The sequence below is a fragment of the Phoxinus phoxinus genome, assembly GCF_949152265.1.
Source record: "Phoxinus phoxinus genome assembly, chromosome: 9".
Lineage (NCBI taxonomy): Eukaryota > Metazoa > Chordata > Actinopteri > Cypriniformes > Leuciscidae > Phoxinus > Phoxinus phoxinus.
The window spans coordinates 28,596,913-28,624,678 of NC_136884.1; the positions used below are offsets into that span (position 1 = coordinate 28,596,913).

The 27,766-nt window shown below is 38.4% G+C and overlaps 2 protein-coding genes across 6 annotated transcripts; both read right to left on the bottom strand.

Annotated features, from left to right (window-relative positions):
* Nucleotides 1–5,338: 5,338 nt before the first annotated feature.
* LOC307003781 (uncharacterized protein) lies at nt 5,339–11,905 on the bottom strand. Of its 4 annotated transcripts, XR_013798805.1 has the most exons (4): nt 11,819–11,905; nt 9,152–9,323; nt 8,433–8,551; nt 5,339–6,723 (listed from the first exon to the last, which is right to left on the bottom strand). XR_013798805.1 is itself a non-coding variant. In XM_079622586.1 (3 exons), exons 2-3 carry the CDS (start codon nt 9,249–9,251, stop codon nt 5,888–5,890), a joined length of 936 nt encoding a protein of 311 aa, XP_079478712.1. In that variant the 5' UTR covers nt 9,252–9,323; nt 11,819–11,905; the 3' UTR covers nt 5,339–5,887. The 4 variants fall into 4 exon arrangements, 3 of the variants coding, with proteins under 3 accessions (XP_079478712.1, XP_079478714.1, XP_079478713.1); XM_079622586.1 differs by lacking the exon at nt 8,433–8,551; XM_079622588.1 differs by lacking the exon at nt 8,433–8,551 and having other exon boundaries at nt 9,152–9,301; nt 11,819–11,868.
* Nucleotides 11,906–16,105: 4,200 nt separating this feature from the next.
* Nucleotides 16,106–27,122, bottom strand: LOC307003763 (uncharacterized protein). Of its 2 annotated transcripts, XM_079622548.1 has the most exons (3): nt 27,010–27,122; nt 24,202–24,347; nt 16,106–18,341 (listed from the first exon to the last, which is right to left on the bottom strand). In XM_079622548.1, exons 2-3 carry the CDS (start codon nt 24,284–24,286, stop codon nt 16,765–16,767), a joined length of 1,662 nt encoding a protein of 553 aa, XP_079478674.1. In that variant the 5' UTR covers nt 24,287–24,347; nt 27,010–27,122; the 3' UTR covers nt 16,106–16,764. The 2 variants fall into 2 exon arrangements, with proteins under 2 accessions (XP_079478674.1, XP_079478675.1); XM_079622549.1 differs by lacking the exons at nt 24,202–24,347; nt 27,010–27,122 and adding an exon at nt 18,483–18,730 and having other exon boundaries at nt 16,157–18,341.
* Between the last annotated feature and the right edge of the window lie 644 nt (nt 27,123–27,766).

The following is a 27,766-nucleotide window of genomic DNA, read 5'->3' on the forward strand; positions in this document are numbered from 1 at the left end:
AAACAGCGCGGATGAACACAATGTATTGAGGAGAACCTGTCGCGTCGCTGTGGATACTGTACTGTCATCAGCAATGTTAGAGTATACCTTTTGAAAGTGTCAACATTAGAATTTTCATCGGAAAATGTCATCTGAACAAGTAAGTAACATTCACTTTTGTTCTGACCAAATTCGGGGGGTGGGGGGAAGCATTGCAGTAGCTATATCATGCTGATTAAATCTAACGATTGCTTATATCACGTCAAAACGTGAAAAATATATTTTTTCTGTAGCCACTCTGAAGTCCGAAGTCTTTGGGTTTTACAACTGGTGAATCTCCAATTGTCACTGGTGATTGTCGCTTTAAACTTTCGGGATCCGCCATACCAAGTGCTAAGCTAAATCTCCACCTCCATCATCCACACACGCTAGCCGGGGACTCCTTCTCTATGTGTACAGAAGTGACGTAATGACGCAAAGACATGCTCGAAATTCCCGCGGAAATCCACCAGTACCACTGGAATTAAAATCATTATTACAAGATTACCGTTTTGAATCGAGGTAAGGCAAGCAGATCGTTTTGAACACTGGCTGGTTACGTTTTTTTTCAAAAATGTCTTTTTTGATATTTTTAAACCCAAAAAAGTGCCGGACTGCAGCTTTAAGACAAGCCTCACTTCTTTCAAACCTATTTTATTTATTTTATCTCCTTTCAGAGGGTAAAAATAATATCTGTTCTGTTGATTACAAGGTCTTGTAATAGTTTTTTTTTTATGAATGGCAATCTTTTTGTGAGCCGTTTAATAGTTCCAAATTGGTTCCATTCATTAATGTGTTGTTTTTAGATAATAAATATAATATACATTTCTTTTTAAATTTACATTCTGTCATTTTATTTGTACTTTAAAAAAAACATATCTGAACTTGAGCAGAAAATTTATTTCTTTTATAACAGCATATAGCCTATACACTATATTATCAGAGCATATGTTCATACATCATTTTTTTTAAGAAAGCAAAAACCGCACAAGAAAAAAATAAAATAATAAACATATATGTATTATAATATATATGTAATAAATATATATTTATGTAGATTTACACAATAAATATTTACGCGGGTAATAAATATATCTATATGTATATAGTGCGCCGAGTGAGTGGCAGAAGCAGAGAGAGAGAACTGATCCAAAACTGAGCTTTTTAAAGGGTTAGTTCACCCAAAAATGAAAATAATGTCATTAATGACTCACCCTCATGTCGTTCTAAGCCCGTAAGACCTCCGTTCATCTTCGGAACACAGTTTAAGATATTTTAGATTTAGTCCGAGAGATTTCTGTCCCTCCATTGAAGCTGTATATACAGTATACTGTCCATGTCCATAAAGGTAATAAAAACATCATCAAAGTAGTCCATGTGACATCAGTGGGTTAGTTAGAAGTTTTTGAAGCATCGAAAATACTTTTTGGTCCAAAAATAACACAAAATAAGACTTTATTCAGCATTGTATTCTCTCCCGGGTCTGTTGTCAATCTGCGTTCAGGACTCCGCAGTGACGCTGCTGACGTAAGACGCTGATGACGTGTTATCTGGTGCGCCCGAGCTTCGTTTACAGTCTGAGGGAGACGCACGCTATATTCAAGCTATTCTACATTGTTTGCGTGGATATCATTTTTTTAATGGTGCGTAAATGTGCATGTCGCGGATGAGACACTTTTACAGCGTGCGTTTCCCTCAGTCTATAAATGAAGCTCGGGCGCACCAGATAACACGTCATCAGCGTCTTACGCCATCAGCGTCACTGTGAAGGATTGACAACAGACCCGGGAGAGAATACAATGCTGAATAAAGTCTTATTTTGTGTTATTTTTGGACCAAAAAGTATTTTCGATGCTTCAAAAACTTCTAACTAACCCACTGATGTCACATGGACTACTTTGATGATGTTTTTATTACCTTTATGGACATGGACAGTATACTGTATATACAGTTTCAATGGACGGACAGAAAGCTCTCGGACTAAATCTAAAATATCTTAAACTGTGTTCCGAAGATGAACGGAGGTCTTACGGGCTTAGAACGACATGAGGGTGAGTCATTAATGACATTATTTTCATTTTTGGGTGAACTAACCCTTTAAGTAGAGCATGATCTCACATTTTTAATGTGTAATGAGAACTTTTTTAATATTTTTAAAAAGTGTGTGTGGTGATGGAAATGACATTAATATGAATGTATAAAAAACAGTATAGATATTTATTAGAAAAAAAATTAAACATAACCACCTGTTTTTAGTGTACTGCTAAGTTTGATGTATAAAACTGATTTGTCTCACAGATGAATGGTTACAGTGCATACTTAAATAAAAATAGATACAAATAAAAATCTATTAATATTAAAGTAATATAATTTAGAAATAAAAAATAATATCATAATCCATCCATCCATCCTCTTCCGCTTATCCGGGAGATGCCCAGACTTCCCTCTCCCTAGACACTTCCTCCAGCTCTTCCGGGGGGACACAGAGGTGTTCCCAGGCCAGCCGGGAGACATAGTCCCTCCAGTTCCATCCTTCCCTCACTCATGAACAAGACTCCAAGATACTTGAACTCCTCCACTTGAGGCAGGAACTCTCCACCAACCTGAAGTGGGCAAGCCACCCTTTTCCGACTGAGAATCATGGCCTCGGATTTGGAGTTGCTGATTCTCATCCCGCTTCACACTCAGCTACAAACAGTCCCAGCGCATGCTGAAGGTCCTGGTCTGATGAGGCCAACACCACAACATCATCCGCAAAAACCAGATGGTTTGCGGACCACACATCATCCGCAATAAGACGAAATCGTGTGGTCCCCAAACCTAGAAATTCTGTCCATAAAAATTATGAACAGAACTGGTGACAAAGGGCAGCCCTGCCGGAGTCCAACATCCACCGGAAACAAGTCTGACTTACTGCCGGCAATGCGAACCAAGCTCCTGCTCCGGTCGTACAGGGACCGAACAGCCCTTGGCAAAGGGCTCCGAACCCCATATTCCCAGAGCACCCTCCACAGGGCGCCACGAGGGACACAGATGAATGCCTTCTCCAAATCCACAAAGCACATGTGGATTGGTTGGGCAAACTCCCATGCACCCTCCAGCACCCTGGAGTGGGTATAGAGCTGATCCAGTGTTCCACAACCGGGATGAAAAACCTTACTGTTCCCCCTGTAGTTGGAACACACCCTCCGGTCCCCCTTCTTGAAAAGAGGGACCACCACCCCAGTCTGCCAGTCCAGAGGTACTGTCCCCAAATGCCACGCGATGTTGCAGAGCCAAGCGCAATTGACAAAAATTGTCATATTATTAAAGACTACTAAGCATCACAGTTTAGATTTTTTTAGTTTTTTGTTGTTGAAACTTCTGACTCAACTAACTGGTCTCCAACAGATCCTTAGATATATCTCGCTCTCTCTCTCTCTCCCTTTCATTATCATGGAATATAATAATAATAAGTTTATTTTATATAGCGCCTTTCTCAAACCCAAGGTCGCTTTACATAGTAGGAAGGCAAGGAAACACAACAACAAACAACCAAAACAATACTACAAAGACAAGTTATCTTTATGAAGCTATGAGTTAGGTGTGGAGAAATGATCATTAAACAAAAAGGTCTTAAGATGTGCTATAAAGACGGGAAGAGAAGGAAAGTCGAGAAGAGGTTGTGGGAGGCGGTTCCAGAGTTTGGGGGCCAAGGCACTGAAGGACCTGCCACCCAGGGTGGAAAGTCTGGAGCGGGGGATAGCCAAGAGATTTTGGTCAGAGGATCTGAGTGAGCGGTAAGGAGTGTAAGGGGTCAGGAGGTCGCGGATGTAGGGGGGAGCAAGGTTGTGGAGGGCTTTGAAGGTGAGCAGTAGGACTTTGTATTTGATCTGGGACGAAACTGGTAGCCAGTGGAGTTGGTGGAGAATGGGGGTGATGTGTGCTGATCGTCTGGTGTGGGTGAGGAGCCTGGCAGCTAAGTTTTGAATATATTGTAGCCTTTGAAGTGATTTAGCAGGGAGACCAAGGAAAAGTGAGTTGCAGTAGTCTAGACGGGACATAATGAAGGAGTTAATCAAAGTCTGTGCATCACTAACAGAGAGAAAGGGTTGGAGGCGAGCAATGTTATGGAGGTGAAAGAAGGCAGTCTTAGTGAGTGATTTGATATGAGGATCAAAGCTAAGGGTGGAGTCAAGCAGAATGCCAAGGTTTTTAACAACAGGGGTAGGGTGGACAGGTGAACCATCAATGTTAAGAGTGAAACTGGGAGATTTGGAGAGGATGCTTTTAGGGCCAATCAGCAGAATTTCGGTTTTATCTGTATTGAGTTTGAGAAAATTGTTTTGCATCCATAATTTTAAGTCAGAAAGGCAGTCAGTGAGGGAGCATGGTGGAGGGTCAGAGGGAGAGGGAGTGGTAACATAGAGTTGGATGCCATCTGCATAACAGTGGAAGTTAAGACCGTGGCTGCGTATAATCTGGCCAATAGGGAGGATGTATATGAGAAACAGGAGGGGCCCAAGTACAGAACCCTGGGGGACACCACGAGTGACAGGGGACTTGGAAGACTGATGTGGACCAAGTGTTACAAACTGCTTTCTGTTTGAGAGGTATGCCTGGAACCAATTGAGGGCTGTGCCAGAAACACCAATAGCAGACAGACGGGCTATTAGAACATTGAGTGTAACATAACGTTACACAGCGAAGTACACAAAACACTCGTTACAACTAACAGTAAACAAATATATACACACCTTTTCAGTGGGTGCTTTATAAACTGGTAAACTGTATATCTGTAAAACGACTCGATGAGCTCGAGTGTCATAAAGTGCTCGCTCTCACTTTCATTTCTGCCGTGATCAGTAATGTTAGTCCTGTCGCTCCGGAGACTGTAAGCTGGATCACGAGAGCAGTTGTACTGATCAATCCTCGAGTAACAACGGGAGTAAATGAAGACTGCTATGTTTATTCTAACATCCAAAAAACAAAACACCTCAATCGCTTTTGGAGACATTCTGCAGCTGCTCCAGCGTCGAAACAATGGCGGACTGTGTCCAGCTCACTCAGGGCGAGTCTATGCTCAAACTGCAGTGTCAATCAACAGTCGTGGGCGGGGCCTATGCAATTCTACGTCACATTGCATTGATTCTGAGAACAGCTCGTTCTGAGACAGTGCTTATGATTTATGGGGATTTTAAAAAAAAAACACACTGGTTGGATTTTTATTATTATAGGGTGGTTGTGTACACACTGCCAACACACATTAATGTTCAAACACCATGTAAAAGTTAATTTTACATAATAGGTGCCTTTTAACTAAACAGACTCCAGACAATGCCTTTGAATAAGCTTTAATCACGGCCGGAGGATCTCAGACCAATTTCAGAGAGAATCCCACCAGCAAAAAAAAATACAAGAGATTTTATAGAATAGGAGCATGGCAAAGGTGACATGACATTCATTACATAATTTTCCTACAATTTGTTTGGTTCTTCATATGTATAATTCAGCAAACCCTTCTGTTACTAGGGAGAAGCAAACCCTCATTTCTTCTTTGATAGGGTAATAGGTTTTCTTTGAAAAAAAAAAGGTATATTCTGTTATTGTTTGTTATTTTGGCCTTGACCCAACCAAAGTCAATTTGCTTCCTTTTTGATGTCATGTGCTGACAATGACAATTTGAACAACTTTTTAAAAAACAATACCAGAAAGAATACCAGAAGTCAAGTCATTCCACACTAATGACATTTAACAGTTCTTTATCAAGTGAATCTTTGAGTGGACTTCAAGGTGTCGTTTTTGAGTGAAACTTCTCTCCAGTGTGAACTCTCATGTGGACCTTAAGGTTTCCATGATGATCACAACTCTTTCCACAATGTTTGCATGTTTAAGGCTTTTCTCTAGTGTGAATTCTCATGTGGACTTTAAGGTATCCATGTCGAGCAAAACGCCATCCACACTCTTGGCATGTGTAAGGCTTTTCTCCAGTGTGAATTCTCATGTGCCTGTTAAGGCTTCCTTTATGAGTGAAACTTATTCCACACTGTTTGCAGGTGAAAGGGCTCTCTCCCGTGTGAACTCTCATGTGGTAATTAAGGTTTCCTTTTCTTTTGAAACTTTTTCCACACTGTTGGCAGGTGAAAGGTTTCTCTCCAGTGTGAACTCTCATGTGGTAATTAAGGTTTCCTTTTCTGTTGAAACTTTTTCCACACTGTTGGCAGGTGAAAGGTTTCTCTCCAGTGTGAACTCTCATGTGGACGTTAATGCTTCCATGTTGACTGAATCTTTTTCCACACTGAGGGCATGGGAAAAGCTTCTCTCCAGTATGAATTATCATGTGTCTGTTAAGTCTACTTTTATTAGTGAAACTGTTTCCACATTGTTGGCATGTGAAGGGACTCTTTCCAGTGTTAACTCTCGAAGGAACTTTAAGGTTTCCATCTTGGTTGAAACTCTTTCCACACTGAGGGGATCCGTTAGGCTTCTCTCCAGTGTGAATTCTCATGTGGACTTTAAGGTTTCCTTGTTGATTAAAACATTTTCCACACTGAGTGCAAGTAAAATAACTTCTAGTTCCTGTCTTTTGAGCTTTTTTTCGTGTGGAAGTCTTTTCAGTCTGTGAGCATTTAAAAATGTTTTCTCCAGGAATAAAATCATGAAGATTATCATATTGATCTTTATCTGCATTGAGTACTTCCCTCTCTTCTTTCAGCGCCATTAGGTCTAAGGTGAAAGAAAAAAAAACACACAAAAAAAGTTAACCCCAGTTTAATCGCACAAAGCAACAGAAAACAAAACATTTAGATATAATGCAAACAGATATATGCTAGATCCTGTACCAGGGGTATCTAAACCTTCTCCTGGAACCACTGTCCTACATAGTTTCACTCCAACTTACCCCTATACACCTGCCAGAAGTTTTTTAAGTTGCCTAAAGACATTGATTAGCTGGTTAAGGTGTGTTTAATTGAATTTGGAGCTAGACTTTGCAAGACGGTGGCCCTCCAGAAGCAGGATTAGACATCCCTGTCCTATACCTACTATGCTACTGAATGAGGTGTTACATATGATCTGAGAACCTCTTTACCAGGTGTTCTCAACCCTAGCCCTCGAGATCTCGTTTTGTCAACTGTTCTAAATGTAGTACATCACTTAATGTTATCCTTTTGTTTGTTGAACTGTTCTATAAAATCAATGTCACATTTGAAATCGTGTAGATATTCGGGAAACATTGCATTCTTGCTCGTATCAACATTAAAAACAAAACTCACACACAGGGTATGTTTTTTGTGTCGAAGAGAGTTTTAATCTTAAATATCAATGCAAAGTCTGTCTATATTTGTTCTTCATGCTAATAAGTGTTAAATCCCAACTTTTACAAAGGTATTATCGAGAATTTGCTTGCTTGCGTGGATGCAGTCAGTTTTGACCGAGAAAGAGCGCGTGCGCATGGTTGCCAGACACTATTTAAAAGACCGGGTAGAAAACGTGTTCTTTTAACCAAAAAGTTCTGGCAGAAAATCCTGCCAACTCTGAACTTTCTTTAGGTTATGTCCTAAAAAAAATAAAACTGGCAGTTAAACCCTTTATTAAAAAAAGCATAGTTTGATCCAGGAGTTGTAGTTAATTACAGACTGATCTAAATGACGATTTATTATGTCTCCTAGGGAATAAAACAACTTGATGCAAATTAACTTGCATCAAGTTCAAGGCATTGACGCTTGCTTACAGATCGACCACAGGCTCAGCTCCCTCCTACTTTCACTCGCTCCTACGAGTCTACATCCCTACCAGAAGCCTCGGTCAATGAGCGACGGCTCGTGGTACCATCACAGAGAGCTACAAAATCACTCTCCAGAACATTCTCATTCACGGTTCCTTGCTGGTGGAATGATCTCCCAACCCTCGTCCAGAATGCAGAATCCCTGACCACATTCAAAAGACAACTGAAAACTCATCTCTTCCGTGAGCACTTGACATAAAAAATAAATAAAAACTCTTCCTTTAATCCTCCCTTGTTTGGCTTATACTACTCTGAGCAATGCCTGAACTTTGTATTTTGAGCACTTCTTGCGTTATTTTTGCCTCTTCACGATGACTCGCTTGCTGTAGTCCTCAGTTGTAAGTCGCTTTGGATAAAAGCGTCTGCTAAATGACTAAATGTAAATGTAAATAACCAATTTAAAGAGGAAGAACCTTTTCCCCATTCCACCGCCTGAGCAAAAGTTCATCTCATGGATTTTTCTATGTAATGCATCTAGCTTAAAGGGCAATAAGAAAACAAGTGCAAACAAAACTGGAGTGCAACACAAGAGCCAAATGCTTTTTGACATACATCAGAGCACACAAAATATTTCTGAATTTGTAAAGCAGGTTAAAGGCAGAACAACATCATCAGACAAATTATGGCAGCACCTATGATAACATCCCACCGTATCTAGGAGTTTTCATCAGGTTTGGGGGGTGGGAAACGATGGGGTGAATTAGGCCCTGTACCACCTTCTTCCACAGATATGTAACAGTGGCCTTACCGAAATTGCACCAAGCATTGCTTAGACGAAATAAACACATCACAAAGAGTTTTTAAATTATCTGCCCAATTTCAGGAATACACAATGCCATCTAGATATAGTTCACAGAAGGAAATTCCTAGAAGCATGTTGGCATTTGTGGACAAGCACTTGCACGGTTTAGGTACTATTTATCAGACCATTACAACTTTGTGTAAAGTTATCACTTGGTGTGATTGATTATTACATATCGTAAAAACAAATACCCAATTGGAAGTAGGATCTTCTCAGGTTCACTTGAAGGCAGCATTAGTATTTAGGTGTGTTCTCCTTGAAGTGCTGTGCAGCGATCGGTGAATGACATTAAAGTACAGCAAGAGTGATTAAAAAGCATACGCATACTCTAATCCCTCTCACGATACTTCGATGTCATACACAGATCAGTCTGCACAGCGCTGCTTCATGTCGAACATACCTTTTGTCTGGACATGTGATCTCAATGTATCTGTCCACATGAGGCGACCCGCTCCATGTCAAATCAAATTGGACACTTTAATTAGGGCACTTATTTGACAATCTTCAAAAATGGACATTTTAATAAGGATCAAATGACTGAGTTAAGCTTTGAGAATGAAACAAACCTGTTTGTTCCTCATTTTTTTCTTGTTTCACACTGAATACTTCTTCAATCTTCATGTCTTCAATCTTCATGTCTTCACACTCCTCTTTAATAAACGCCATCTTTATAATAGTGTTTTACGTGGATCTCAGTCACTTCACCAGGAGTTTTTCTGTGTGTTTGGACAATATGTCCTGTTTAGGATGAAAATAATTAACAGAAAGAAAAATAAATCCACACTAAATCTCAGGGTGCGTCTCAATCAGCTCCTAGTTTAGTAGCCAGCGCAACAAGTTTGGGAGTCAGAATGAGAGTTAAAGGTTAGTTTACATAAAAATGAAAATTCTGTCATAAATTACTAACCCTCATGTCGTTCCAAACCCGTAAGATCTTTGTTTATCTTCGGAATACAAATTAAGATATTTTTGATAAAATCCGAGAGCTTTCAGTCCCTCTATTGCGAGGAATGCACATTACACATTCAAGGTCCAGAACCATAGGATAGACATCATTAAAGTAATCCAGGTTTTATGGGTTTGGAACAACATGAGGGTGAGTAATTAATGACAGAATTTTCATTTTTGGGTGAACTATCCATTTAATGGCCTAATTATCCCCAAAAAATAACACAAAACTAGCACTACAAATTAATAAAAGAACACAATTTATTTTGAAAGTTCATTTTTAGGTATTTATGACTTATAGTATTTAATGATTTGTGGATCATGTTTAACCGATTAGCAAAATGATTTGTTTGTATTCATTTGTGATTTGTTTTGTAAAAGTTGTCATTTGTTTTGACCAGCGTGTGTCGGTAGCGTGAATCATTTTGGGAAACAATTGGTTCAGTTAAAGGTTGTATCAGCGAGTTCAGGCCCAAACATAAACTATCACATTCATCTAATCTTTCCTAACGATCCGCTAGCTGCCCGCCCCATAAGCAAGCTGTCAAAAAAGCGCGTCTCTGTAGGCAGCCTAGGCTCTGAGATCTGCACACAAAAACAATTGGTTTCACCAACCACTCAAAACCAAAATAAACAGTGTTCCAACCAATCACCGACAGGGGCTGGGTGTTGTGAGGTTTTGCGCTCGTGCACGGTGACGGCTGCACGCGAAGTCGGAGCTGAAGAAGAAGCCAGCGTCTATCAACAAGAGAAATGGACATGGCTGAGTCAATCCCCAAGAGGAGGATTAGGGTGAGGGAATACCATTGTGTTTATTCCAAGACATGTATAGTTATCGGGAAGGGTTTTTTTTTTTTTAATCGGACGCCGAGGTTGCACTGTTTCTTCTGGACAGGTGAGTAGCTGCTAGTGCTGACTTGTTTGGATGTGAACTGTGTGTGACAATATCCTTATTGAAATAATATGAGCGAAGCTCGACTAAACTTGGGTAGCTCTTGCTAAGAAATGCGCGTGCATGATCGGTTTTTTTCATGATGCACGAAACGGGAGTGATGGGCGGGCTAACTTGGTTGGTTTGGGATCTCGCTTCAAACACAAACAGAAGTGACGTCACTCACAATCGCTGATACAACCTTTAACTCTAAGTTATGAAAAGTTCTGTTTCTCTCTCACTACCTTTCCATTGACCGAATTCATGTTTATGATAAACTGATTCATGATACAGGGAGAGAAATGAGATGCACCATTTCTGTTACTCATGTGCTTATGTTTGATAATGCATTAAAATGTTACATTCAATATTATTGGTAAGACTTTACAATAAGCTCTCTTGTTAACATTAATTAATGTATTAACTAACATGAGCAATACATTTATTACTGTATTTATTCATCTTTGTTAATGTTAGTAAAAATACAGTTGTTCATTGTTTATGTAAGTTCACAGTGCATTAATGGAGCCTTCACGTGCTATGGTAATTATAGTAAATACCAAAAGCCGACGTGGAAAATGCACATTAACACCCCCTCATGTGGTATTTTCCACTGGGCAGCTCGTAGAATATTTTGATGCACGAGTTGCCGAGATGAGACCTTTACCTTTGACCTTTTCAAAATGGCGGAGAGCAACGCAAGAGTCGTGAATGATAAGCATTGCGTGCATGTATGGTAGGCCTTATTACAACAACACTGTTTTTGAGCTGGTAGGAAAGATTAGGCTAGTAGCTATGCTTCACATAAGGGTAGATCTAGCGTTTGCAGCTAAAACAGAAATATATTAGCTCTATTAACACCCTTGTCCTTAAAAAAAGATCTACTATTCTTGATCTAGAGAATATACAGCATATTATTTACCGTTTGAGTTTTGATAAATCATCTTCTTGCTGTATCAGATGACTTAAGCAATCTAAAATTATTTTAGCCAAATAACAGCTCTGGATCTGTGAGTCCATCTTTTCCCTACATTACACTTGAACACAACACACTGGTAAATACCAGTTCACAAGTGGAAAATATCATCTTTTCCATAGCACGTGAAGGCTCCATGACTAATGTTAAAAAATAATTGATTTTAATAATGTATTAGTAAATGTTGAAATGAACATTAAGCATTTTAAGGGTTTAAATCATACAAAGCATTCAGTCTATTTTACAGTTTAACAAGGGGTGTAAAATAAATGAAATTGGTAACATTGCAATAAGAATTCACAAGTTTACATTAGTTAACAAGAACTAAGAATGAACAATAGTTCTACAGCATTTATTAATCTTAGTTAAAACACAAACCTTACTTCAGCCAAATCAGACACTGGAGTGCGGCGCAGCCTTATGACATCACACCACCATACCAAAATAAAAGTCCTGTATAGTGCATTCAAAATTCAACTGGAAAGAAATTTACATACAGAAAACAAAGAAAGTTTGAAGTGTGTGTGAAGATCAAGTGAGTGTGAAGTTATAATTTGCAGCACAAAATTTTGTAAGTGGCTTCATTCAAATATTTTTATTTACCTAATTTATTAACAATTATATAAAACTATTTTGTATGCACACAAAAAATCAACTGGTTTTATGAATTAATTTTTCTCTCTCTCTCTTACACAGAGAGAGAGAGAGAGAGAAAGAGAGAGAGAGATCTAAGGATCTGTTGGAAACCAGTTAGTTGAGTCAGAAGTTTCAACAACATAAACTAAAAAAATCTAAACTGTGATGCTTAGTAGTCTTTAATAATATGACAATTTTTGTCAATTGCGCTCATTCCTATTACGTGTCCTCAAACTGGCAACTCACACGTCGCATCTGAGGAGGAGGAGGCAGGGGACACAACAATTTCCGATATTTCGAATTTGGACTGCAGTACCCATTTCAACCATGTCATTCTAACATAATGCACTTTTTACCAGTTGGAGGAAAATGTAATTCTAGCAGACTTCTACAATTTCAGAAAATACATTTAAATAAATATTTGCTGTAAAAATGATTAAATAAGCAATAAATATAAAATAAATACATACTACAACAACAATGAATAAACAAGGTTAAAAACATCCTAAAATTATTGTTTTTTAACAGGAAAAAAGTCCCTTTCCCAGATCAATGACCAGGTGCCTGGTCAAGTTTTTTTCTGGAGAAAATTTAAAACCAGCCTTCAGGCTCTCCAGAAACAGCATTAACATGCTGGTCCAGATGCGTCCAAAAGCCCATTGATAGAGCCATGAAGTTGAAGTGCTGGTCACAGTTTACTGGCTTGCCTGTGGAGCGTCCTACAGGGTCACTTCAGACACCTTCAACATGCCACTTGCAACTGCAGGACCGTCCACAATGTTGTAACCAACATGTTGAATGTTGAAACCCTTCTCCACAAAGTTATTCATTTCGCAAAACCAGAGGAGATGGAGCCGGCGTTTCTTAAAATGTTACATAAACAGGAAACTTTTTTATCATACTGCAGGGCTCCTGTGATGCCAAAGCCGCATTTATAGATATGTACATTAGCAATCCGGGCTCGTTACATGATGCCCTTGTCTTTGGTGGACTCCAGATTTGGTCCTGTGCTGCCCTCTTGTGACCAAACAACATTAAACACCCAGATGCTCCTGTGTTCCCAAAACTCCCTATTGATGATTCTACATTTTCCAAAGAGCTTGCACTTCATCCCACCTGCAGTTTCACACAGGTGTCACACAGGAATTGGCAGCTATAATAGAGGAGCAATCAGAGTGTCCACCGTGGAAGGAAATGTGGAAGCCTAGAGTGACCACTAGTATATTTTATGAGGTTTCTCATGTACGAGGGGAGACATCTGGCCAGGCTCAAGGGCGTAAAGCAAACTAGGGCAATGAAAACAGGCATACACTTTGTCGTCAGGACTGGCACCAAGGTAGGATGTATCTGGGTGTACAACAAAACCACAATATGAGACTCTCACATTGAACAGTTCAGAGTACTGTTCCAACACCTGAAACCCAAAAGACCTCACCTGGAGTTAAATTGGAGGAACCTACCTGTGTGAGCTTTTTGCCACAACTCCAATTTGCAAGTCAAAGTCTGATGTGCAGCTACACCAGAGGGGTACATATGTGACGTTCAACCAGTTTTGCCCCAAGTGTAGTTACAACAGGAAATGGCAAAGCCAGCCCAGTCAGAAGTACACCCATTGGAAACCTTCTGTTATCTGCAGCCACATATTTTACAGGAGGATCATTCATCCATCGGTTTATCTGAATTCTGTGATGCAAGACAGCTAGCAGACAGTCGGTTTAGCCAGTCTGTCTGCTTCCTGACCTGGGCCCCGGTTAGTCAAGGTTCAGCTCTAAGACTATAGGTGCTTCCCAATTCACCTTTGGCTAAGCCCCGCCCCCCATAGTTACTGTTGCTACCTCCGACAACTTCATCTGGGCTCTGGTTTGGTATCAACATGGCTTATGCTGTGATGGCTCTTCCTGCTGAAATTTTATCAAACTTTTATAAAGCAGCAAATAAAGTGTCCGATAGAAGTAGGCAAAAGGGGCTGCAGTGTGTGTTCGAAGGCAATATTCAAGACATACCGGAGAAACGCAAGCAACAACAAGGCATCCAAATAGAGGCAAAAGCATAACGGTCACAGTCCAAAAATGAACCACAGCATATCCTAATCGAGACGGAGGCTGGGACTAACAATATCAGGAGAAACACTGTTCATACAAAGCTGGGTAGGTCTCTATTCACTTCTATAATCGTTATTATTTACAAAGCAAACGGACTACGCAAGTATAAAGTTGTATTTATTAGCAGCGTGTGTTAGCGTATCAACAATTAGGGCAGAGAACCGAAATCATAACCTAAACCAGCATAAAACTGTCTAACTAGTACAACTTCACAGTAAGGTTAAAAGCTAAATGTATCTTAGAGCAAAAGTGAGCTTGTTGATCCTTGAGGGGTTTCGCTGACTGAGGACGTCCACACAGTTTAATCCAAAGACGACACTTGTCAGTATTTAACTTCGGTTTTGGGAAGGGGAAAAAACGGACACCCCCCTCCAACCTCTCTGGGAAACGCGTATCTGTGTTACAAACGCCCCAGGCACAACGTTTAACCATATTTTTAATAAAACTACGACGTAATAGCCTGCCGAGACCAAAAATATGAGCCGCCTGCGTTGAAGTCAATGGAGCGCCGTGAAAAAGTGTCGGACCCTCTGTGGAGCTCGTTCTTGGCTGCGCTGTGATTGGTCAATCTACATTCTAGGGCGTGGCTTAGCCAAAGGCGAATTCAAAGGCTACACCCTTCGAAGGCTGCGGTTTAAAATAATCTGATTGCAGAGACACTAAAACAGGGACACCAAATCCTGTCCCTGGAGATCTACCATCCTGCAAAGTTCAGCTCCAACCCTGATCAAAACCAACTGAAACCGCTCATTATGATCTTCAGGAGCACTTGATAATTACAGAAAGATGTGTTGGAGCAGGCTTTAGGGGCCATTTACACATCATTTTCAATGAAAAATGGAAAACTTTGTAGCTTTTGAAAACGGATTTCAAAGTGCAAGGTTCTAAAAACTATACCTTTACAGTCTACATGTAAACAACCAAAATGTGAATTTGTAATAAAGCATTTTTAGTCGTATTTGCAGATCCGTCTGAACAACAACGTGGCTTTGACAAAGTTGCCATTAGTTTTTAGTACATTGTTGTCATGTAAACATACCCTTAATCTGAACTCCGCAGATAGGTAGATCTCCAGGAAAAGGATTAATCACCCCTGTGCTAAAGAATTAGGGCCCGGTTTTACAGACTGTAAACAACCAAAACGTGAATTTGTAAAAATGGTGGTGTCATGCACATTAGTGCTCAGTCTAAAGCCGTGGGGTTTCTCTTTACAGAGTGATATCGCCAACTACTGGCCTGGCATTCATAGTAAAGCATTTTTAGTCGTATTTGCAGATCCGTCTGAACGATGATTGCTTTGACAACGTTGTCATTAGTTTTTAGTACATTGTTGTCATGTAAACATACCCTTAATCTGAACTCCGCAGACAGGTAGATCTCCAGGAAAAGGATTAATCACCCCTGTGCTAGAAAATTAGGGCCCGGTTTTACAGACAGGGCTTGGATTCAACAACTTTTTAAAACATGCCTTTGAAGAAAAAAAACATTACTGTTGTGCATCTTGAGACAAAACAATGGTACGGACATATTTTAAGAAGTTCATTTAAAACAGCGCAAACATGCATTTTAGTCTGGGATGAGAAATAACCCATGTCTGTGAAACTGGGGGAACGTCTCTTGTCCAAAAACCTGCTTCAAAGTATTACTTGTATAATAAGTTATTGATTGAATAACCAACTTCTGATATTGAATCTTATCTTAAGTTTTTCATCTTTCAAATGGTATATAATTTCTGAAGATTAATAGAATAATTGATATAAAGTAAACAAATGCCCTTCGGCGGTACAGTGCGGGTTAAGAGAATTCATGCTGCGCATTTTTACATATTTATCTAAATGCAACTCCCAGTCGCATGAGTGGCCTGCTCAGGTATTTCCAACTTCTTTTTACCCCTAAGAGAAGAATGAAAAAGAACTGAGTATATCAAGGTCTTGAGAACTGGTGAAATAATTCTCTCCAGTGTGAACTCAAGTCAAGCTAATGTCAAGTCACCTTTATTTCTTTAGAGCTTTCTACAATATGGATTGCATCAAAGCAGGTTCACAGAGATGAAGAAGAAAAGGGCAGAATCAACTGTGGAAACTCTTTGGAGACAATTCATTTCTACACAAGACATCAATGTATTCAGTTAGAATTGGTTTAATGTTGATCCAATTCAGTTCAATGCCAGCATCGATGTTGCAAAATGAAAACTCATTCCAAACTGATGACATTTAAAATGGTTCTCTCTTGAGTTAATCATAATGTGGTACTTATGCTGCTTTCACACCAAACGCAAATAGAGCGTCAAATTCGTGTCTAGTTGGACGCCTGAACATTTTGAATCCATTTGCGCGTCCAAACCGAGGCGAAATCTGCATTCGCGTCGCAGGACCTCCAGACGCGCGTAAACGCATGTTTACATTGACTTAACTCGGAAATCACTCACGCCAGACGCTTTATTCGTGTTTGAACTGAACGCAGCATTAGGGTTTCCTTTTTGGTTAAAATATTTTCTCGTGCCTGTTAAGGAACTTATTTATTTTATTTGACAAAAACGTATTCCACACTGAGGGCATGTGTAATGGCTCTATTTGTTGTGAATTCTCATGTGGTTTCTAAGGTTTCCATGTTGAGTAAAACTCTCTCAACACTGTTGGCAGGTGTAAGGCTAAAATTATCTGGTGTGAATTCTAATGTGCCTGTTAAAGTTTCCTTTTCAGACGAAACTTCTTCCACACTTTGTTGGCAGGTGAAAGGCTTTTCTCCCGTGTGAATTTTCATGTGCCAGTTAAGGCTTCCTTTATGAGTGAAACTTTTTCCACACTGTTGGCATGTATAAGGCTTCTCCCCAGTGTGAATTCTCATGTGGTAGTTAAGATGTCCTTTTCTGTTGAAACTTCTTCCACACTGTTGGCAGGTGAAGGGACTCTCTCCATTGTGAACTCTCATATGGACTTTAAGGTTTCCCCGTTGAGCAAAACTCTCTCCACACTGTCGGCATTTGTAAGGGTTCTCTCCAGTGTGAATTCTCATGTGGACTTTAAGGGGTACACGTTGAGAAAAACTCTCTCCACACTGCTGGCATGTGTAAGGCTTTTCTCCAGTGTGAATTCTCATGTGCCTGTTAAGGCTTCCTTTATGATTGAAACTTTGTCCACACTGTTGGCAGGTGAAGGGACACTTTCTAGTGTGAACTCTCATGTGGACTGTAAGGTTTCCATGTTGGTGGAAACTTTTTCCACACTGAGGACATGTGTAAGGCTTTTCTCCCGTGTGAATTCTTATGTGCCTGACAAGACTTATTTTACGAGTGAAACTTTTTCCACACTGTGGGCACGTAAAAGGGGTCTCCCCGGTGTGAATTTTCATGTGGACCGTAAGGTTTCCATGTTGAGCAAATCTCTTTCCACATTGAGGACATATATAAGGGCTTTCTCCAGTGTGAATTCTCATGTGAATGTTAAGGTTTCCATGTTGAGTAAAACTGTCTCCACACTGATGACATGTGAAAGGCTTTTCTCCTGTGTGAATTCTCATGTGCCTGATAAAGTTTCCTTTTAGAGTGAAACTTGCTCCACACTGAGGACATGTGTGAGGCTTTTCTCCAGTGTGAATTCGTATGTGCCTGTCAAGACTTATTTTACGAGTGAAACCTTTTCCACACTGTTGGCAGGTGAAAGGGGTCTCCCCAGTGTGAATTCTCATGTGGACTTTAAGGTTTCCAAGCTGAGCAAATCTCTTTCCACACTGATGGCATGTGTAAGGGTTCTCTCCAGTGTGCAATCTCATGTGGACTTTAAGGTTTCCATGTTGAGCAAAACTGTCTCCACACTGTTGGCATGTGTAAGGTTTTTCTCCAGTGTGAATTCTCATGTGCCTGTTAAAATTTCCTTTTTGAGTGAAACTTTTTCCACATTGTTGGCAGGTAAAAGGCTTCTCTCCAGTGTGAACTCTCATGTGGACTTTAAGGTTTCCTTGTTGGTTGAAATTCTTTCCAAACCGAAAGCAAGTGAAATATCTTCTAGTTCCTGCCTTATGGGATTTTCTTCGTGTGGAAGTCTTTTCAGTCTTTGAACAACTAAAAGATTTTTCTCCAGTTATGAAATCATCAGGATTCTCATATTGATCTTTCTCTTCAATTTCATTGAGTACTTCTTTCTCCTCTTTCATTGCCATTAGGTCTAAGGTGGAAAAACAAACAAATAAAAGTTAACTCCAGTTTAATTGCACAATACAACAGACATCAAAACATTTAAATAAGTAATATATCAAAACCAACAACACGTACTGTATGCTACATTCTATACCAAAGGTGTCCAAACCTGCTTTGGAGGCCATGTGTCCTCAATACACCTGCCGGAAGTTTCTGAAGTTCTCAACTCTGGCCCTTTCCTGCAGAGTTTAGCTCCGACCCTAATAAAACACACCTGTTCAAGATAATCAAGGTCTTGCGTATTATTGAAAGCTAAAGGCAGGTGAGTTTTATCAAGATTGGAGCTAAACTCTGCAGAAAAGGTGACCTCGGGGGCCACAGTTTAGAACCACTGCTCTTCACAATACCACTAACTGAAATTTCAATAAATGCCTTTAAATTTCTTAAATGCCTTTAAGCTGGCAGTTAAACACTTTATTTCCAAAAAGCAATTTGACCCAGGAGATATAGTTAATTACAGACTGATCTCAATTAGGGATGCTAACAATTAATCGCCGAGACTGATCTCAATTAGGGATGCTAACAATTAATCGCCGATCAAGTAATTGTTGATAATAATTTAATCAACAACTTATTGATGGTCGATTAACCCCCTGGGGTCGACGGAGGCGCCGGCACGATCACTTGCATTTTTTCCTCAAAAAAATTTGTCATAAATACTCCAAAACTGTAAAGGGTCTATTTTTATTTGTGTAGACTCACAATAACAACAAAACTTTGTGCTTTTTAAAAATAAAATAAAACAATCAGGGTGTGCTTTCTGCGAAAGAAGTCTCAGTCTCTGTGAACAACTTTCTGAAACGCATTTCAAAGATGAACCGCAACTCAGCGAACACTTGCCACACCAGAAGAACACCATTGAGAATAAGTTACTTGTCTCAGCTTGATCACTTACATTAGTTAACGTGTTATTGTTAAACAAACTTGAACACATTTCACACATGTTAGTCTGGCAATAGACCAACTAGTAAAATGTATGGAAACATGTTGAAATATAAAATATAGTTAGGTAGGCAACCTTTCGATGCTAAATAAATATAAATGTACGACATAAGGATGTTTTTATCCTCTATAATATAAAACAGTACAATATAAAAGTGATGAGTGTTGTTTACACTAACTTGATGAATATTAGAATGTTTAGACCAGGTTTTACTGTAAAATATTGTGTTCGTGAATATCTGCTCAAACGTAGGGGTTTCTATTGTACTAAACAAAGTTTCATAGAGTAAATGGTCTTTGCAAGCGCTGTGAGTTTGAGTAAATTACGATGTGCATTTTGAAATATCTTCTGTTTGGGATCTGAAATGGCTTCTTATTACAGAATGAGGCAGACAATATATATTATTTTGAAGTATTCTAAATGCTATGTTGATTAGTATTGCCTAATATAATTTATTCTTATGAAAATACCCGAGATGGCTTGCAGTGTTGTTTTTGGCAGCCCTTTTAGTTTTAGTCACATTTTAGTCACTTATAAACTTGATAGTTTTAGTCAAGTTTTAGTCGACGAAAACGCAAAAAGGTTTTAGTCAATTTTAGTAAAAAAAAAAAGAAAGAAAAAAAAGTAGTCTTTAATAAATTAATTTAGGTTAAAAAGTATTGGAAATGGGCTTAGGTTTGACAGGTTGCAGCAAGTTGCAATTCATAAAACAACAGTTAACCTTAAAACCTTTGCATAATAAACTAGACTTTCTGAATAATTCGATTGGTTGGGTGCTTACATGCGCTTCGTGAGGCACACACGCACACTAGCACACAAGGATCAGACGAATCTTTTAGGATTTGCTAAATTTGTCTCAGACGGCCAAATCGTTGGCAAAAACATTGTGTGCACCTGGCTTTGCTCATCAAACTCAATGCAGCTTCAAATCCTCTACACGATCCCAGTCCAGAAATAAGAGTCTTATCCAGCGAAACGATTGGTCATTTTTTCTAAAAAAAAGAATATATACATACTTTTTAACCACCTCTTACATGCGCCACGTATTACGTCATCACGTTGGAAAGGTCACGGAAAAAAAAGAAAAACTTAGACAAATAACGTCACGCGATGTGTGCCGCATCTCAGAGATGGTACACAACGGGCATTTATGGTTAAAAAGCATAGACATTTTTTTGTGTGTGTGAAAATTACCGATTGTTTCGCTGGATAAGACCCTTATTTCTCGACTGGGATCGTGTAGAGCTTTTGAGGCTGCATTGAGACATATGAACCTCATATGAACCTTCTTTGAACATTGGAATATTTGGTTGCCATTAAAGTCGAATATGGCAACCAAATATTCTTCTCACTCGAATGCATGAATTAAGGTTTCAGAATCAGCTAATCACATCACGTCTCTCACCTCCACCAGGCGTTCTGCTCACATTACTCTGCTTTTACGACCTTCACTGGCTAGCCGTGGCATCACATATTCACTTTAAAGGTCCCATGACATGAAATTTTCACTTTTTGAGGTTTTTTAACATTAATATGAGTTCCCCTAGCCTTTATATGGTCCCCAAATTTCTAGAAATTTAAATCGGTGTAAATCGAGCTTTTGCTATCTTTCTCTGCCTTTGAGAAAGTGGAAGCTCAATCGGGCTGATCTTGAATCTTCCCTACGGAGGAAATGTTACCTCCCCTTTCTCTGCTTTGCCCGCCCAGAGAATATTTCCCGCATGAGAAAATGAGCTAGGAATCCGGAACGCGTGCGCGCGATTTTAGTTTGTCCACGGGAGATATCATGGCTTTTGAGCGAGCGAAGCATAATAATTTCTCAATAATTGGATGTACAAATGAACACCGAAGCCTTTTTTTAGTTCCTTCATCCAAGCCCCAGAAGAACCAGTGGATTCATTTCATTTTCTCTGGAAATGCGCCGACACAACTCCCCAAAGTGTTGCATGTCTGCGGCAAACATTTCACCGACGACTGTTTCCTCAACTTGGGTCAATACAGAGCTGGCTTCGACGAACGTCTGAAAATAAATCGATTGAGCTAACGTTACCAAGCAACACTTTCTGATGTGCAACGTTAATTGTTCAAGTTCAGACAGGTAATCTTTCTCTCAAATCGTTCAATACTGCTATTTATGCCTCAGTAAGTCAAGCCAGTGACTAAAATATCAACTTCACGTCGTTTCTTTTAGTAGGATGAAAATAATCGTATTTAAATTGTGAATAAATTATATACAGAAATCGATCAAAGAACAATCTTTGTAGGAATCGCGCGCACGCGTTCCTATACTTCCTAGCTCATTTTCTCATGGACACAGCGCGAACGAGTTTATCTGGACACTTGCCAAACTCGTTATGAAATCAATGACGCACGTTACACTGCGCATGATCACTCTTACTGTATTTACATCATCGTGTTTGCATTGGGGAAAGCAGAGAGAGTGCAGAAACTGCGTTGCCATGATAAGATCTTAATTCTCGCGATCAACAACAGACTGTCATCTGCTTGCTCAATGCTCATCACGGCAACATTTTATGTGATGGGAATAGATCTAAATACTTTAAAAACTTCTGACGATTTGTTAATCTCGATAGCTGTAATAGTAAAAACGTATAATAACTGTAGTAAAAGTATTCGAGAGAGTTTCACATGTTAGTAGCAATTTCATATGCAAGCATGTCAGCCAATCACAGCAGTGGCCAGTTACACCGAAGTCTCACACAGACACGCCCCTTCAAACAGAGCGTTCAAATCAGAGGCTAAAACTGGGCTAGGAAAAATGCCTTTTGTTTCTAAATTATGACTATTTTTTATCTAAAAAACATACTAACATTATAAGGGCAACCCAGGAAACATTATAAAATAATATAATAACCCCATGTCATGGGACCTTTAAGGTATTACTTCTAACGCTTAAGGCATTAAATGGTCTTGCACCTCTATATCTGTCTGATCTACTTTACTCCTACCGCCCTGCCCGGTTCATTAGATCAGATGAACTTGGTTTGTAGTCCATCCCTCGTTTTCGGTTGTCCACTGTAGGTGGAAGGTCATTTAGTGTTAATGCTCCTCAATTATGGAATTCACTTTCCCATCTAAGGCTACTACCTTCAAGACTCACATAAACATAACTATTTAACATGTACTTTGGATAATGTGGCTATATGGGTTATGTGTTTGCAATGTGTGTAATTATTTGTAATTTGTAATTTATTTATGGATAACCCCTTGAGATGAACCATCTCATTTTCGAGGGGGTCCTTACAATACAAAGAAACCAACATCATAATAGAAATCATCATTAAAGTAAATACAACACAAGACTGTAACAAACATTTAGATACATGGATATTCATACACACGCACACACACTAACAATTCTCCCACAAGCCCAGTCCCCTCCCTTTTGGCCCAAACCATAATCAAAGACAATCGGTGAACCATCTGCGAAAATGCAAATACAAAATCAAGGTATAAGTATGCTTACCCACTTCCATATACACATACAAATATAATAATAGTAGTAACAATAAATTGATAAAATAAAAAGAAGGGATCAGAAACAAGAACACAATGTTTGAGAATAAGTAAGAAGAGATGATTTGAAGAAATAAAAGGAGGTTATAGATCTGAGCGAGCTAGGAAGATTGTTCCAGTCTGATGGAGCTTTAAATTGAAATGCACGACGACCTACTTCTTTACTGATTCTAGGTACATAAAAATAGAGCTGATCCATATGCCTTAAATTGTACTGTGTATGAAAAGGAGTTAGGTAATATTTCAAATATGGAGGAAAGTTGAAATGAATACACTTAAAAATAAATAGTAACCAATGGAATTGCCTTCTTGATTTGGGAGCCAACCAGTTCAAAGACTCATACATTTGACAATGGTGAGTTCTGTAAGGACATCTAAGGACAAATCTACAAAGACTATTATATAGTACAGAAATAGGGCGAAGATTTGAATCTGTGGTGTTCCCATATATAGTATCAGCATAATCAATTATTGGAAGTATCAAATGATTAATAATTCTTTTCCGAACATGTTGTGAGAAGCAATCTGCAGAGCGATAAAGTGATTTCAATTGACCATATACTTTATTGCAATTGAGTTAATATGAGGTTTGAAGGAGAGCTGGGTATCAAGCCAGAGGCCAAGCAGTGTAATGATGCATTACAGTGTGTGTGTGTGTAAATGTATTGTGATATACAATGTAAATAGACCTTGAGCTACGGAAAGGCGCTATATAAATAAAACTTCAACATGCATCGCCACCCCATCATAACCCTGAATAAATATATGGTGCTTAAAACGCCTAGTTTCACTATGACTATCCTCATCTGCCTCATTATTTCCATATGCATATTCCTATCCACGTGATGCCATGTTTAACGATACAAGATATTAGGAAAATATGACTATATCATTAATGCCCTTTGTGACGTATCATTGCATTGCAAAAAAGAAAAAAATTCAGTATCCTTGTCATGTTTTTAGATTAAATCAAAATTGTATAAAATACTGTTCAGAGAAAGTTTTCAGAGAACAGTTTGTATTTTGTATTGTATTTTTAATCGTTTTAAACATCAACTTAATGATTGGTTGGGTGGAATTTTTCATAATATTGTGAAGACCACTAAAAGGGTTATCATTAGACTTCTGTCTGTTTGCACACGACACCAACAGCTCCAGCAGAGGTTGTACAGTACTGTGCCATCGGACTTATTCAAACCGGCCAATGGACCTTTCAACCACCGAGCAAGACCTTCAGTGTCTGTCAATATACCGTTAATGTTGCTAAAACCATCTGCACATTGATAATTTTTCAAGCAACTAGAACTACTTAGAACACAATTTAAATGGCTGTGAGAATGAAACCAACCTGATTGTTCCTCAGTTTCTTCTTGTTTCACTCTGAATGCTTCTTCAATCTTCATGTCTTCACTCTCCTCTTTAATCAACGCCATCTTTATAATAGTGTCTCGTGGATCTCAGTCGCTTCACCAGGAGTTGTTCTGTGTGTTTGTCCTGTTTGAGATGAGAATAATTAACAGAAAGAAAAATAAATCAACACTAAATCTCTGTGTGTGTCTCAATCAGCTCTAGTTCAGTGCACTGGTGAGAGAGTCAGTCAGAGAGAGAGTTAATGGACTTAAATCACATGATTAGACTAAACACACTCAAACTAGCACTTCAAATAATACAAGCACAATTAGTATTGGAAATCCCTATGATATATGTATATTTGGCATCTAATGATTTGTAGATCACATTTAATTGACTGCAGATCCTACTGCTCAGGTCCAAAGAGAGATTGAGTTGTTTCTTCAGGAAGCACATGCTCATCTACTGAGTCCTGATCAAGAGATGCAATATCGGTTTAATCGTTATATTCCAGTCTTTATATTCCACCCAAGGTACATAAGAGTTTGGTTAATCCACCAGTAGCAGGAAACAATAGTCTTAAGTGAACCACTCTGGAATTGCGTTGATTTTGTTCTGAGACCGTTCGTCACATCCCTCCCACAAGCGACCTGAAAGACTTCAGATTTTCTGCAATGTTTAACAACGATACAAAATGTCCAGCAAGATGTAATACTGCCAACTATGGATGTAACCTCGCTGTACACATATTCCACACCAATGAAGGTCTATTGGCTCTAGAACATTTCCTTGATTTGAGTGTTGAGGATGATTGCCTTCCGACAACCGGTATTATTTACAGATTGAGGGCATGGTCATGGTGGTTACCATGGCTCCTGATTATGCTAATTTATATTTGGGGTTCTTGGAGGACAGATATGTTGTTTTCAATGACTGACTTCTGTCTGTACTGAATTCGGTGTGTTTTGGGTCATTCCTGGGATTCAGTCATATTTTAGTCCCCCAGACTTTTTAAAGGGGTGGTTCACCAAAATGAAATATTAAAATCTTTTCACAATACTTTGGTATTTTCATTATAATGAATAAAAAAAAATGATCATAAAATAATGTCTTAGCCTATTTCTATTGTACACTAAGCATCGTGTCATATCCCTGAGGCACTTCACTGATAATTTAACAAAATGTGCAGTGTCAATTATTTTTTGCAATATTCTAAGTATTTATTTGTGTTACTTTCTTGTGAAAAATATATTTAAAAAAAGCAAGATATTTTATTAAAAACAGACTATAAAGTGATGTCCTTCAGTCTGAACTCAACCCCAACTATTCTCTGCCTATAACCATTTAGAGTACCCCCATATGTGACATAATTTACCAGAAATTATATCACTCAGGTCTTTTTAACAGATTTGCAGAATATTGTATTCATATTTTGAGGCCTATCAACGGAGGATACTATCAAGCTTAACAACTCAACCCCATCACATAAAGTTAAGATGGAAAATTATTATTTTTCAAAATTTAATTTGAATCCATAAGTAAATATAATGTACTTATTTAATTGCTGCCATAGTCTAGTCTCCTACACGACACAAGGTGCAGTGGCCATTTTGTGCAAAAAAAAAAAAAAAAACCCTACCTTGTCACACATCTGTATATTTCTCATTGTTTTAGGGTTGAAAACTTGTGACAAGGTCGAGTTTTCACTTCATTTATGAATAATAATAAATAAAAACAAGTGTCATGGTTTCAGTTAAGATACTACTTATCATTATGACAACACATAATTTTGTTATAAATAGAATATTTGATGTAATATGTTTACGTAAGGCCGTTCACATGCTGGCGTGCGCTAAAAGCACAGGCTGGGCTTCCCACTGATGCCGCAGTCGCGAATATTCTACTAGACAGGTAAAGTTTGTCATGCTATTTGGAGAAATCCATTTAAAATCACTGCTAGTAGGCGTTCCCTCTCGGGAGCAAATAGAGTGTTGCGCATGTGCATTAAAAAAAAAAATCGGAGAGGGCGGGTCTTTTCTAAAATTAGGAAAGATCCTCCGCTATACCTTTAAACACTGAAAAGTATCCTATGTCAGAAATGGCAGCCACATCGGCCGCAGAAAGACAGTGTTGTGCATGCAAATAGGTTGACTCAGAAAGAAGGGCACAATATGATCATTAATTTATTTATTTTTAAATATAAAATCAAAGGCAATGTCTCCCTTCAAACCGGTTACAGTCTACAACCCTGTCACACTATTCTCAACCTGGTCACATTCATATTTATGGTAAAAATAGGTTAGTCAGTTAAAAATTAAAGCATTTCTTGCTTATTGCCACCTGACATGTAAATGACTAACACAAAAATAAAATGTCTTTAATGCCTTAGGTAGAAAATGATATATGTTGTAAAAAATAAATAAAAAATCCAAGCTGAAATAATTACCGAATCCCAGAAATGACCCTTCTATTGGTTTGTTTAAAATTACACGTTTGTGTTTCTGTTGCATATAACGTTACACTGTTTTGAACAGTTGACATGGAGTTTTAAAAGCTCAGTTTCTCTCTCTATCTCTAACGTTACTCGCCAGTGACCGAATTCGTGTTTATCATAAACCGATTCACGATAAAAGAAGAGAAACGAGACGCACCTTCTGTGTTACTCGTGTGTGGATGCGCTTTAAATAAATGGTAGATAAAGCATTAGGCTACTATGTTTCATTTAATAATAAACAATAATCAATCTTTAAATTCGATTGAACGGTTTCTATCGGGTTAAAGTACACTAAATGCTTTCAACACAAACCTTTTTTCAGTCGAATCACAACAGATGCAGGAGCGCGGCGCAGCCTTATGACGTCACATCACAACACCAAAATAAAAGTCCTGTTCTCACTTTGCTTTGTCTAAAATCGCAAGAGTGCATTGACATTTACATAGAATATATACAAAAATAAAAGAGATGACAAATGTTGTCTAAAAAGAAAACCTGTAATGTTTGGGTGAAGAAACCAGTTTATTCAAGATAGAAATAAGATTAAATGCAAATAGTGACAAATGTGATAATAAATAAAGAAATTCAAAGAAATAAATAAATAAAAAGAAATGCATAAATTCATTTGAGTCTAAAAACACCTAAAACCAGTCTGTCTAAAAAAATGTCTACATTTTTTTTTGATTGTCCCAGATTTCTTTTCATTATACCTTCATAATCTTTCAACAATTATTTACATTATTTGGGTCATTTTTATTTATTTAAAGCCATAAATTGGGGTTGAAAAAATAGGTTGAAGCTAAACTCTGCTAAGTCTCTCTACACTCTCAAACATCATATATTTGTAAATATTTTAATAATCTAAATTATATATATACAAATTTTATTTATATATATATATATATATATACACATTTATAAATATAAATAAAATATATATATATATATATTAGGGCTGTCAAAAGATTAATCGTGATTAATCACATCCAAAATAAAAGTTTGTGTTTCCATAATATATGTGTGTACTGTGTAGAATTATTATGTATAAATACACACACATTCATGTATA